General features: G+C 35.5%; 1 protein-coding gene across 5 annotated transcripts in view; it reads left to right on the top strand.

Moving 5' to 3' along the window:
- The window catches only part of LOC143248849 (frequenin-2-like), a 125,520-nt gene that overhangs the window by 25,825 nt on the left and 86,098 nt on the right, over window positions 1-13,597 (top strand). The window contains exon 1 of one of the 5 annotated variants that reach the window (XM_076497692.1): window positions 10,734-11,608. The exons of the other annotated variants lie outside the window; for them this stretch is intronic. Coding sequence (XP_076353807.1) covers window positions 11,545-11,608 — 64 coding nt within the window. The 5' untranslated portion in view covers window positions 10,734-11,544. Of the gene's footprint in view, window positions 1-10,733; window positions 11,609-13,597 lie in introns of those variants that run through there. 5 annotated transcript variants of the gene reach the window in all.

Below are 13,597 nucleotides of genomic sequence, written 5' to 3'. Positions count from 1 at the left end.
GTGGACACGAACGCACTGGATGTTGTCTCTTTTTCTTTTATAAACTACAACAACCAGATATAACACGAATAGTTTTTTTTTATAGAAATGGTAGACAGACTTTCATGGTTTTGGCGAAGTTTTATCCTGACTATCTGAAGATCTCGAACTAGAGGACCCGGATTTTTAAGAAAAACCCTCAATTTACTAGATTGAGCATGTACAAGTTTTTGTTGATGTGGCAGAGATTTCTTTTGTAAAAAGTGGTTTTATTTGTTAATGTGTAGTCACTAGAAATAGCAGATGCTTCCTGTAGTGTTTCAACTTTCTTTTCATCCAAATAAGTCTTTTGGTCGTCACTTGCACAATATTTGAATTCTTCAATCAGAAATAACTGTCTTGGTTTGTCGAAAATATTGCTAATATGCATAGAATTACTCCATTGATCAAATAAACCACTTTCTTCGTGGGCAAATTCTATACAAGTTTGACTGTCTTGCTTGCAATAACCTCAAAACTTTTGACGACAAGCCTCTGGTATTAAATCATGTGCTTTAAGAATAGTTGTTTTAACATTATCATAATCTGTACAATCTTCTGGAGAGACAGCAGCATAAGTTTCTTGTACTTTACCAGTTATTACACTTTGTAATAACGACCATTTTTCTATGGGTCATTCCATTGTTTGGGCAACCTTTTCAAAATGTTGGAAATATTTATCAACTTCATTTTCTTTAAATGGTGGGACTTTAATATATTAATTTAGTTCAAAGTTGTCATCTTCCCTTGGTTGAGTCTAATTTCCATTTCTTTCAGCCTAATTACCTTTCTGGCTTCAATGCGAGCTTGTTCGGTTTCGAGTCGTTTATTTTCTCTTTCAGCTTTAATACAGACCTGATTTTTTTCTATTTTTCGGCCTCAATACGGGTTGGCTCTTTTTCATCTCTGATACGAGCTTGCTCAAACTCGATTTGTTTGAGTTTTAACTGGATTTCTAACTTATCTTTATCATTAAACTCTGATTGGCTAGTGGAGACACTAGAATATTCCCCTAATGCTTCCTCAAACAACAAATCACCATCGATTAGTATTTCAACAATAACTTTTTCAGTTAGTTTTTCCCATTAACTTTTTAACCTCTAATTCTAATAATACAGTCCAAACAAAAGGCTTTTGTGGTTCCAGTCATTTATAAGTTCGGAAAATACTTGTCTTTCCAGACATTTTCTATGTGACTTTTATCTTGGTAAATTACCAACTTAAAATTTAATGACTCAACTTTGTAGTGGAACGACACTTTTCACCCTATAAATTGGCAATCTCAGTTATAGCAAAACGGTATAACTTGTTTCTCTTCGTGGTTAATAAACACATTCATGTTAAAGGTTTTAAATCAAATAAATAAAAAACTGTAACGTATTTCGATGTAATAAGTGTTATGGTAAATGATTTGATAATATTGGGATTTTAAAGTGACGTGTTATAGAGTTAACTACTTTTTGAGGTATTTAAAATACATATTATATTGAACCAGTTATCTACGGAACCCCGGCTTACACATAAACTAGAACATCTTTTTTTCTATGTCCAATAATATTTGCTCTCTTTTAAAATCGTAACACTAATCCGTTAACAGCTCTAGTGCCTTTGAATGAATTTCAACTTGACATTTTGCTGACTAAGCAGAAACCTCGGAAATTCATTTCTGAGGGCAATGGGAAATTTGCGAGACACGTGATCGATAGAAAAAGGAAACTTGCAATTTGAAGGATGATAATTAGGCCTACATATCTAACAGGAATCTTTAATGATTTAAGACAATTTCGTTTTAGTACTGAAAAGGTACATTATTATTTCTTCGAAGAAGTGAAGCAGAATAATAATGAGAAACAGATAAAACACGTTAAAGTACGTCTGCTGGTATAATATTATTTGTTTTTCAGAGAATCGTGTGTTTTATACATATATAATAAAGACAATATTATCTATTGTACAACAATCTGCCACCAGGTGTTCGAATTATTTTATTTTTGCTTCTTGCTTATGTAGGAACAGAAATACATACTGCTTCTTCCACTTCTATTTCTATTCAGGCATCTTCTGGTTTTTTTTTTAATTACTGTGCAAGTGTTCTGCAAGTAATCATGTTTTTTGTGTGCATTTTGTATTTTACGCAAAATTACATGAGGGCTATCTGCGCTAGCCCTAATTTAGCGGACCGGAGATTCAAACCCACCACCTTCAAATTGCAAGTGGAGCTCTCTAACCATCTGGCCATTCAATTATTCAATTCTCGTTAATTTGATGTTGAACGGTTCTAAACATGTACTAATTTTCCTTAAGGAAATATTATGTTCGATAAAGGTTTAATCTTACATCGCTTTCACTTTGTGGAGGCAAGACCATCTCAAGGAGTGAAAAATACGTTTATATACAATGCTACGAGTTTTTATACCTGTATATGACATCGAGAAACTTTGTTTCATTTAACGCTGCGATATTGGGGGTCAAAACAATTCACTTTAAAAATTCCACAGCAAACCAAAGTAATGCTTTACATTCTTTCAATGTAATAAACATCGCATCTGGTAAAATTTGCAAGTCTGAATATCTATTCAGTTTCTTCATGAACATCGCTGAGATGGTTTATGTCTTCATATAACTCAGTATTACAAGACAAATTTTTAGTTTTTGTCTGGGACAAGTGTAAGCACTTAATGTTCAATATGACAGAGTAAACTATAGACTTATATATTTGGAGGCCCGCATGGTCAGGTGTGTTAAGGCGCTCGACTCGTAATCTGAGGGTCTCGAGTTCGAATCCCCGTCGCACCAAACATGCTCGCCCTTTTAGCCGTGGAGGCGTATAATGTTACGGTTAATCCCACTATTTGTTGGTGAAAGAGTAGCCCAAGAGTTGACGGTGGGTGGTGATGACTACCTGCCTCTATTCTTACGCTGCTAAATTAGGAACGGCTAGCGTAGATGGCCCTTGTGAGCTTTGCGCGAAATTAAAAAGCAAACAAACAAATATATTTGGAATAATTCGCGACATACTTAGCACTGGATTATGAGATACCGCACTTAGACCCATTCTATGATTTGAAAGTGCAGTATTTCTGCTGTATTTGAAAAACATATATTTTTGATTCTAGCAATCAGATGAAGACACAACAAAAACTGAAGAAAAGGTGCAACAAAATATTTCACTATTGTTTAAGTAAAAATGTATTTAATGTAACACTTAAGGACAAATAATGATCTATTAGTCCATACAAGTTGCCACATTCGCAAAACTAAAGGATTAAAACCACAAAACAACGCAAGGTCAGCGTTTACCACTTAGATGCTTATCAAACCTTACCCCTACCTAAACTCAATTAATTTACTTCTTCTTCCATTTCATGTGAATAAACCCATTCCAAAGCCAACAAAAAATTGGTGAATAAAACAGAACACTATTAGCAGTAGTGACTCCTACTCTACCAAAATGTATGTTTACATTTTCTAGTTCTACCATTCTTACTGTTAGGTAGGAAAATCAATAAGATGCCTCGACACTATCAGTTCCTCTAATAATTCTAACCACTTCAATCAGATGTCTTGTAATTCTTCTTTTATCAAGAGGCCCGGCATGGCCAGGTGAGTTAAGGCGTTTGACTCGTAATCTGAGGGTCAGGGGTTCGAATTCCTGTCACACCAAACATGCTCGCCCTTTCAGCCGTGGGGGCGTTATAATGTGACGGTCAATCTCACTGTTCGTTAGTGAAAGAGTAGCCCAAGAAAGAGTGATGAGTGTTGATGACTAGTTGTCTTCCCTCTGGTTTTGCACTGCTAAATTAGGGACGGCTAGCGCAGATAGCCTTCAAGTAGCTTTGCGTGAAATTCAAAAAGAAACAAACAAGCTTTTATCAAGAACATACAAAGTTCAGAGATCTTAACATGTCTTCTCACGACAGCCTTTTAACGCCAAGTATCATCCTAGGTGTCGTCTTCTGAAACTTTTCCAACAATAAAAAATCCTTCCTAAGATAAGGAAACAAAAATTGAATACAACATAAAGAATGTAGCCTAATCTGGATCCACACAGTGAAATTATAACATATTAGGTTCAGCTAGTATTGACTCTATAAGGTGTTTGAAGACATTTTGTTCATTTTAATTTATGAATTATTTGATGACGTACATGGCGTCTTAAGTAACATTCAAATTTGTCTTAAATATCTTCCATAAGATCAAAATTTGGTGATTGCAGTGATATAAAAAGACGAATCAATTAATTATCATGCTTTTTGATAGACGTTTAGAAAACAAGAACATTGAGTTTTTTATATCAATATGATAATTCCTTTTTATCATTGTTGAATTTATTCATTACGGTGTGAAACTGATCACCAAAAATGTTCAGGCACACCACGAAGATAATTTACATTTCTAAGAGAAGCAATAAACCTCTTCCTTACAAAGAAAATATTTTCCAGTAACTTTAATTTTTTGAACATTGCAAGTAAATAGGAAAACTGTAATGGAGCTCTGTTCCTTTGGATTGTTTTAAAGGGTCTCATCAGATAACTCTGGATTAAAGTTGTGTTGTTTCAGTTTAACTTGACTTTTTGGTCCTTTGAGGAAACGTTCCATTCTTTAAACAATACGAGAAATCATATTTTTAATATTTTATGTGTTACATAACTGCTATAAACAAAATATTTTGGAATGAAGAAACCACAGAATAACAGTGATAGGAAGAGTTGAAATAAAAGTTATTATGTATTAAATATGACAGAAATGTGTTCTTGATAGCACTTATAAATGAGGGAATGAACTCTGTTATTTTGTATGAAAGAAAGAAGCAGAAAATTAAAGGAAGATCAATTTTAAAGAACGAAAGAAACAAAAAGTTAAAGGAAGATCAATTTTAAAAAAAGAAAGAAAGGAAGATCGATTTTAAAGAAAGAAAGAAACAGAAAGTTAAAGGAAGATCAATTTTAAAGAAAGAAAGAAAGAAAAGTTAAAGTTAGATCAATTTTAAAGAAAGAAAGAAACAGAAAATTAAAGGGAAGATCAATTTTAAAGGAAGAAAGAAGCAGAAAGTTAAAGGGAAGATCAATTTTAAAGGAAGAAAGAAGCAGAAAGTTAAAGGAAGGTTTGCCCTAAACCGGTAACAATTGGTCAGAAGTTGTTATCAGAGATAAAAAAAAGATGGATTGATGTAAACAGCAAGTAGAGATAAATTTCCAATAAGGGGAATGCTGGAATGTTCTGTTACTGTGAAAAATTGACTACACATTATGATGACTGGGCAAGATTCAGAGGGGTTTGTTTGTATGTTTTGAATTTCGCGCAAAGCTACACGAGGGCTATCTGCGCTAGTAGTACCTAATTTAACAGTGTAAGACTAGAAGAAAGGTAGCTAGTCATCACCACCCACGGCCAACTCTTGGGCTACTCTTTTACCAACGAATAGTGGGATTGACCGTATTATTATAACGCCCTCACGGCTGAAAGGACGAGCATGTTTGGAGTTATGGGGATTCGAACCCGCGACCCTCAGGTTACGAGTCGAGTGCCTTAACAACCTGACCATGCCGGGTCCACTCGTATAGAAAAATATCACATATAAAATATTTTGTATGAATCTCTTACACATCAGTTGTTGATGAAATCAATTTATTCTTCATAATAACAATTTTATCTTGCTCTTTAGCAGGATGGTATAGAGGGGAAAAGAGAGCCATGAAGTTCGCTATTCCAAGAATTTTGGCGTGAACCCACTGAGCACTCAAGCAATTTGTACTTTCTCATGGTGGACCCTAATATACATCGGACTAGCAAGAATGCATCTGCTCTCATGTATCCGGACCTTCCATCATCCATCACACCAGTGCCACACTGCCCTAAGCTTCCTGTGCCCACTCTGCCAGAGAGAAAGCACCCATCCTCAGAAGAGAGCAGCAAATCAGAAGATAAAGTAAACATTGAAGATCCAGATTACAATTTCAGAGATTCAGCTGGTGAGAGAAACCCATATTACCCCAACCAAAGAGACCTCAATGACTTGATCAGAGATCTTGATCTAACAAAGTCGAATGCCGAGCTTTTGGCATCTAGGCTCATGGAGTGGGATTTGTTAGATGAAAGTGTGTAAGTGACAAGTCAGAAGAAGCAGCTCATGGAGTGGGATTTGTTAGATGAAAGTGTGTAAGTGACAAGTCAGAGGAAGCGTCATCGACATTTTTCAAGCTTCTTCATTCGTCAAGATTGGCTCTGCTTCTGCCACAATGTATCCGGTCTGTGCGAGGCAATTGGAATTGCCTGTAACCCGAATGAGTGGCGCCTCTTCATTGATAGCTCATCCAGTAGCCTCAAATCTCTGCTGCTTCATAATGGGAATAAGTATCCGTCTCTTTCCTTGGCTCATTTGGTGCACCTCAAAGAGCAAGGCGAGCGCTTCCACCAAGATATACGGGATTTTGAACGCCGCTACGAAGGAGCGTATAACGAAAACATGATGGGAGACTATTTTTGGGGGCTGATACGTGAAAGTGATTTACATTACAGTCGCAAATCTCAAAAAACTACTAGCTTCTAAACGTTTTTGTTGATATTTGTATAACATTAGTATGAATGCATGCAAATCTTGATTTATATGTTGTTTTATTTATTCTGTAAATGAAAATGTGCAAATTTGCCCCTTTTTACATAGAAAATAGGCTAATTTCTATATTTCGTTATTTTTAAAGTTTGAAGGGAATAATGGCCATTATCTGTACTTTTACAACATAAGCAATTAAGAAATAACACAAACTATCCAGGAACAAAATTTGTGTTATATAGTATTATCAGTAAGGAAGCGCGATAAAAAAATCTTGTTAAAATATTAAACACAACAATAAAAATATTGTTTTCTTTATTTATTATAGAGTAAAGATACGCAATGCGCAATCTACGCTATGTCCGCTGCCAAGTTTGAACTCTGCATTTTAACGTTACAAGCCCTCAAGCTCATTGCTGAACACCCGGGGTACAAAATAAACATTAACTTCGTATCTTGCAAATCAGTCGTGTATCTTGAAGGTTGACTAGGTAAGTCAAAGAAAACAATGTAAAAAAATGAAATCACAAATCAGCAGCCAACCTGCTAGATGAGTTTATAATAATATTTGAAAACGAACTGTTCGTTTTGAAACTCCTGACTTATGGTTCATGCATCCTTCCATTGCCATGTAGCAAAGTTCTTATGTTTGTTCGAATCACTGTTCATGCAAAAAGATCTTAAGTGAAAAACATGTTTTAAAGAGTAATAGACAACTTATTTCACTGTTTACGAATGTGAATTTATTATTTATTTTCCATGGTTTGTTTTTAGAATTATTCAACTCACAGGATATGTGACATATTTGCATAAGTACTTAATACAAATTTACATCTGTTCCTTTACTTTCTTCAGCTGAGCGTGAAGACCTACAAAGCTAAATATTTTGCGTTTGATCCCCATGTTAAGCACAGTACAAACATATTCCATTGTTACTGCGCTTTATATGGATAAATAGCTGTTTTGGAGGTACTTACGTTGTTGAACAAACATAATAATTACTGTCCTTTAGGGTCTGTAATTACTTTACATTCCTGTTTCTTTTTATGTTTTTCGACGATTAGTCACGTGCATGACATAAGAAAGCCGTTTAATTTCCTATTAACTACAACTGGTATTTATACAAAACTATTTTATACGAGTCAAAACGTTCTGCCTTTACTCGAAGAAATGATTTGTGTTCATATTGTTTCTCTAATATTAATATAAAAACTACCTCCAGGTGTCCTTATGTAGCAGCTTAAGCTGATAAAATAAGAAAACAGAGACACACAGAATATGCTTCAAAAACAACCTTAGATTATCGGAAACTAATTTCAATATAACCAAACACACGGATATTTACGTAATCGTATGATTTGGCAAAGTAATGGAAATACTCCTCTCGTTAATAGTTATTAGTATATATTTATTTAACTATCAAATTACCAAATAAACAGTAAGTAAGCCTAATATATAGATTTGAAAACACGAAATCGAACAACGGAACATAACATCAGTAGTGTTGAAGTATGTACGTATAATCAAATTATTATATAACATAGCATAATTATATTATTATATAAGTAATTTTATTAAACATTATGTCATGACACTTAAAGTAACATAACAACACTAATGTTAAAATACATGTATATATAACCAAATTATTCATGGCACGTAAACTAACACAACAATACCAATGCTAAACTACATATGTGTAACAAAATTACTCATGACACTTAAAATACTATGGCAAAGGAAAAAAGAGAAAAAAAGGTAAACCACATTGAGTGTGTGTTTGTGTGTTTCTTATAGCAAAGCCACATCGAGCTATCTGCTGAGCCCGTCGAGGTAAATTGAACCCCTGATTTTAGCGTTGTAAATCCGTAGACTTACCGCTGCACTAGCGAGGAGCATCACATTAACAGGCATCCCAAAAACTTTAGAAAGGTATAGATCTCTCGTATATTACACGAGTGATTTACAAACAACCAGGAACTATAAAGTGTGTAAGTTGGCAAACTGACCTTCAGTAACTTGGGGTTTTTATATATATATTCAGTAAAGCTTCTCAAGATGTAAACATATTGGCACTATACGTAGTGTTGTTGTGTGAAAAACAAGATACGTCCAACGTGGAATTCTAGGATATGTGCAATGTTTAGATACTGTCTGGCGCCGCAGAATATCACTAAATAACCAAGTTCCTCTGTATCTATACATCAAGTATCTTTGTTGATCAAGTTGTCTCACTGCTCTTGTCAGTCTGATGGATGAGAGGGTCAGAGAATCTGAGTTCTTTTTTTCATTAATTCGCTGATTCTAGATGATCATGATACAGTTATAGATTTAGCGAACTATCTTGGGTGAAATTACGATTCAAATCCTTACTACCTTCTGATCACTAACTTGTGATGTTGAAGTAATACGTCTTCCGTTTTCTTCTTTTATAAACCGGCGAACAATGATTACAGTTATATTTGTCATAGGACATTGGTATTAGACCTATTATATTTTTAAGTACTTGGTTCTCAATTTAGTTACTTAGAGATTTTTAAGAATTAAAAAACATATGATAACAGTATTTCAGGACCCGACATGGCCAGTTGGTTAAGGCACTCGACTCGTAATCTGAGGGTCGCAGATTCGAATCCTCATCACACCAAACATGCTTGCCCTTTCCGTCGTGGGGGCGTTATAATGTGTCGGTCAATCCCACTATTCGTTGGTAAAAGAGTATCCCAAGAGTAGCCTTACACTGCTAAATTAGGGACAGATAGCCCTCGTATAGCTTTGCGCGAAATTCAAAAAAAGAAACAAACAAACAAGCAAAACAGTATTTCAACCACATAGTTTTCCGACCGTAACTAAGTTTATTGTATCCCAACAGGCCTGAAGCACTCTGGATTGTGTGGTATGTGTCATCGGCAGTGGATGTGACAAATATAGAAGGATAGGAACATCATTTTTATACAAGTAGCGTTTAAAAATTTAACTCAAATGTCTTACAATAAAGGTAATTGTTCTGTTTTCTCTTCACAGGATTTAGAGGATTTAGAGCTAGTCACAGCAAAAACGTAAAGTCGTATTGGCACACGGACTACATTTAGTTATAATAAAATAGTTTTGTTGTTTCATTTCTGATCGAATTCGACATTAATAACGTTCTGCACACATTTGCGATGGTCCTCTACCCTTGTTATGGCACTTATAACTCGCCTATTAGTACTTTTAAATACCATAATCTTTAGTTGTTTGGAACTGGTCCTCCTGTTAAAGGATCGGCAATGATGAAGTTTTGAATTCTAGAGTAGTTCATTGTTGTGCAATAGTACAGTCCAGCTAGACACATTAGTCCTTAAAGCGGTGCATGCTCAGAATTTTTATGATGAGTAATGTGTTTCAATGAAAGATCGGTGCTCGCCAATAGAAAAAAAATTAAAATCAAAACATGAGGTATGAGCTACACAGACACACACTCAGTCTCTCTAAAAAATATATATCATTTTTTTCGATATCAGTGAATTAAAGTCAACAAAAATCCTGAATGTGGTCTAGTGGTTGATTTATTCAAACGATTTCTTACAAATATCTTACTTTTGAAATCATAAATAACGAAACATAATCTTTAGCTAATGGATTGAAAATGGACTTTTATAGAAGTGAAGTCAGTGCTTTTTTGTATCACGTATATTCACAAATGAATGGGGGAAAAATCACCTTTATCGTTTGTAATTATTTTTTTCCTTTGGTCCTTACTGCAGTCAAGATGTAGACTAGTGTGCGTTAAGTAAGGCCTAGCGTTTGAAGAAATGGAACAACATGATAGTCCATTGTATAGCTTTGTAGTTAATACCAAGCTAGATCAATCAGGTATTACATACCACTGCCTCAGCGGTCTCCTTTCTGAGATTCTCTAGATTTATTTTGGATAACGTCAAAATTTACGTTCAAAACCTCAGAAAATCCTTCTTAGATCCAGAATGATCAATGATTCGAATAATATTTGTTGTTGTTGTGTGCCCATAAAATTAGGTACAAATTGGACCACACTTTATTGGCAGTTATTCTTGTATTTGCGTGAACGGTTGGGCAGGTCCAGACTGCAGTGAAAACATAGATGACTGCGCAGGTGCTGCGTGTTTTAACGGTGCCACCTGTCACGACAGAGTTGGATCGTTTTATTGTCAATGCGCTCCTGGAAAAACAGGTAGAGACATGTTTTTAATAAAGTAACTATAACAGGTGTTTACATAGTTCAGTTTAACTGGTCTTCTTTCAGAAACGTGTTGCATGGCCAGGTGGTTAGGGCACTTGACTCCTAATATGAGGGTCGTGGGTTCAAATCCCCATTACACCAAACATGCTCGCCTCTTTCAGCCGCCGGGGCATTATAAAGTAACGGTCAATCCCAAAAGAGGTAAGAGTAGCCTAAGAGTTGGCGGTGTGTGATGATGACTAGCGACCTTGTCTCTGGTCTTACAATACTAAATTAGGAATGGCTAGCGCAGATAACCCTCTTGTAGCTTTGCTCGAAATTAAAAAAAACAATCTCTAGGTAGGCGGAAGCTTTGCGCTTAAAAAATAACAGCTATGGTTTTATTTTCGTGGATTGTGTTCATAAGTTACACATTACCGCAAAACGCCAATACATTTTAAATTTATCATTTAGTTGTTGAAATTACAAATCAGTTGGGTTTTCACAAAAATGAATAAGTTGTTAGTCGATTAAAAACGCTCCAATTTCCTATGAAGACGAAAGTATCCAATAATCTTAGATATAAATATATCTTCCAATCGTTGCGCGTCATTCTTGTTGTCACTTCCTTTCAGTAAGCTGTTGATTGCTGGGGGATTGGTTAGTGTAGGCAGGTAACAGTCACAAAAGAGCTGAGTACGAGAGTTTACTGCACTATCACGCGGCGAGTAACTAAGTGGTGCATACAACGGCTCTTGCAGGTAAATTTTGTAAAATCTTATAAGCTGATTCCATGGGGAAGAGAAACAGTAAACTGAAGAACGAAGCCATTTCGAAACTTGTGGAAGAAACATACTGTAAGTTAACATTTTGATTTGAATAAATCGTTCTATATCCTAAACGAAACTTGGAAAATATGCGTAACTTTGTAATTCTATCGTGGTTAATTTTTTCTAGTAACTCACTTTTCACTTCTGTGATTATTAAAATAAATTATCCGAAACGAGGTTTATGTAGACCTTATTGGAAAAAAGTACTTTTAACCGTTTGTTAGCTAAATAATAAAATAACAGAGATGTTTGTTTAAGAACGTGGATAACTCATAACAACACTTGTAAACTCATCTTCAATGTGGCTCAACGACAAGTCCGTGGGCTTATATCGTTCCTACGCTCGTGGCTGACAGAGCACAAATAGTCCATTGTATAGCTTTGTAGTTAATACCAAGCGAGATCAATCAGATATTACATACCACTGCCTCACCGCTCCTTTCTGAGATTCTCTAGATTTATTTTGGATAACGCCGAAATTTACGTTCAAAACCTCAGAAAATCCTTCTCAGATCCAGAATGATCAATGATCCGAATAATATTTGTTGTTGTGTGCCCATTAAATTAGGTACAAATTGGACCACACTTTATAGAGTTATTAGCTCCAAACCGTGAAAATGCCCTATCTCGTTATTACATAAAGTGCTTCAAAGTGAGCCAGAGTCCATATCCGTATTTGAATCCAAGAAAAAAAATTGGGGGATGGCTGTCCTAAAGTGACTTCCCATCTTATTCAAAGCTGCACCCATTGACATAGCAGTATGCCTGTGGACTTACGACGCTAGAAACTGCAGTTCGATACCCGTGGTGGATAGAACACAAATAGCCCTTTGTGTAGCTCTGTGCTTAACTAAAAAAAACAACCAAAAAACACTTAAACTTCCGTGCACACCGATTTATTAGTTTTTTGAGATACGCGTGCCGAAACACATACAGACACACCCATATCTGCGGGCGCAGTTGCAATACTCTCGTCTCTTTTCCGGGAGCGAGAGTACTAAACAAATAACCTTAATATATCTTTCACTTTAAATTTTAAACACAAATATAAAAGTATAGGATGCATTTTTCTTTAGTAGATACTATCATGTTTCTTAAGCCTATTTTCTTCACACACAGTTCCTAACACATCAGATTAAGAATGTTATACTGAAACGATTTTGAATATGTAGATAATCAAGGCATATGACAACAATTTCTAAACAAATTGTCTCCGTGACATACCCAGGAAAGGAAAACTAACTGTAGAGAAAATGTATGGGCTGTACCTGTTTGAGAAAAGTGGTGATATTCCACAAACTGTATGAGGGTAAAACATTCCAAAAGCTCTACGTAGCTTCTTTTTGAAGGAACGCATGTTGATAGCTGGACACTGCTTACTATAATACCTGTATTCGACCTAGCATGACCTGGTGGTTAGGACTTTCGACTCGCAATTCGAAGTTCCCGAGTTCGAATCCCCGTCCTTCCCAAACATATGCACTCTTTCAGTCGTGGGGACGATATAATGTGGTTGATCAATTCCACTAGTCTTTCACTGACAAATTAGAGACGGCTATCTTAGATATTCTTCGTGTAGCTTTGTGCGAAATTAAAAACAAAAGAAAAGGACCAATATTCTGTATTATAAAGAAATACTGGTTTTGTACAGAGCGTAGGTTAACATGGTATGCCAATGTGTACTTCAAACTACAGATAATTAAACAGATATTCAGGTTATTCCGTATGAAGGCATAACAGTCAGCTCCTATGGATTTCTATGTTATTACACTGTCGAAACTACCGGTGGGAAACGGTCAGTCGTTGTACTGCAGGTGGATTATGGAAATACAGTGGGTATGAGAGTCGTGATATGGACATGAAAACCTTTCAACGGCGCCATTTGCAATGGAAAATACACTGAAAAGTTGTTGTCAAGATGGCTAATATTCAGCTAGAGCATATCAGGACGAGACGACATAGATTGTGATCACGTAGTCAGACTTCAAAATCGTTTTAATATAATGTACTCCGTAT

The sequence above is a fragment of the Tachypleus tridentatus genome, chromosome 4 (genome assembly GCF_004210375.1).
Source record: "Tachypleus tridentatus isolate NWPU-2018 chromosome 4, ASM421037v1, whole genome shotgun sequence".
NCBI classification, from domain to species: domain Eukaryota; kingdom Metazoa; phylum Arthropoda; class Merostomata; order Xiphosura; family Limulidae; genus Tachypleus; species Tachypleus tridentatus.
The sequence above is the reverse complement of the archived record's forward strand: the minus strand, read 5'-3'. Positions and strand labels throughout refer to the sequence as shown.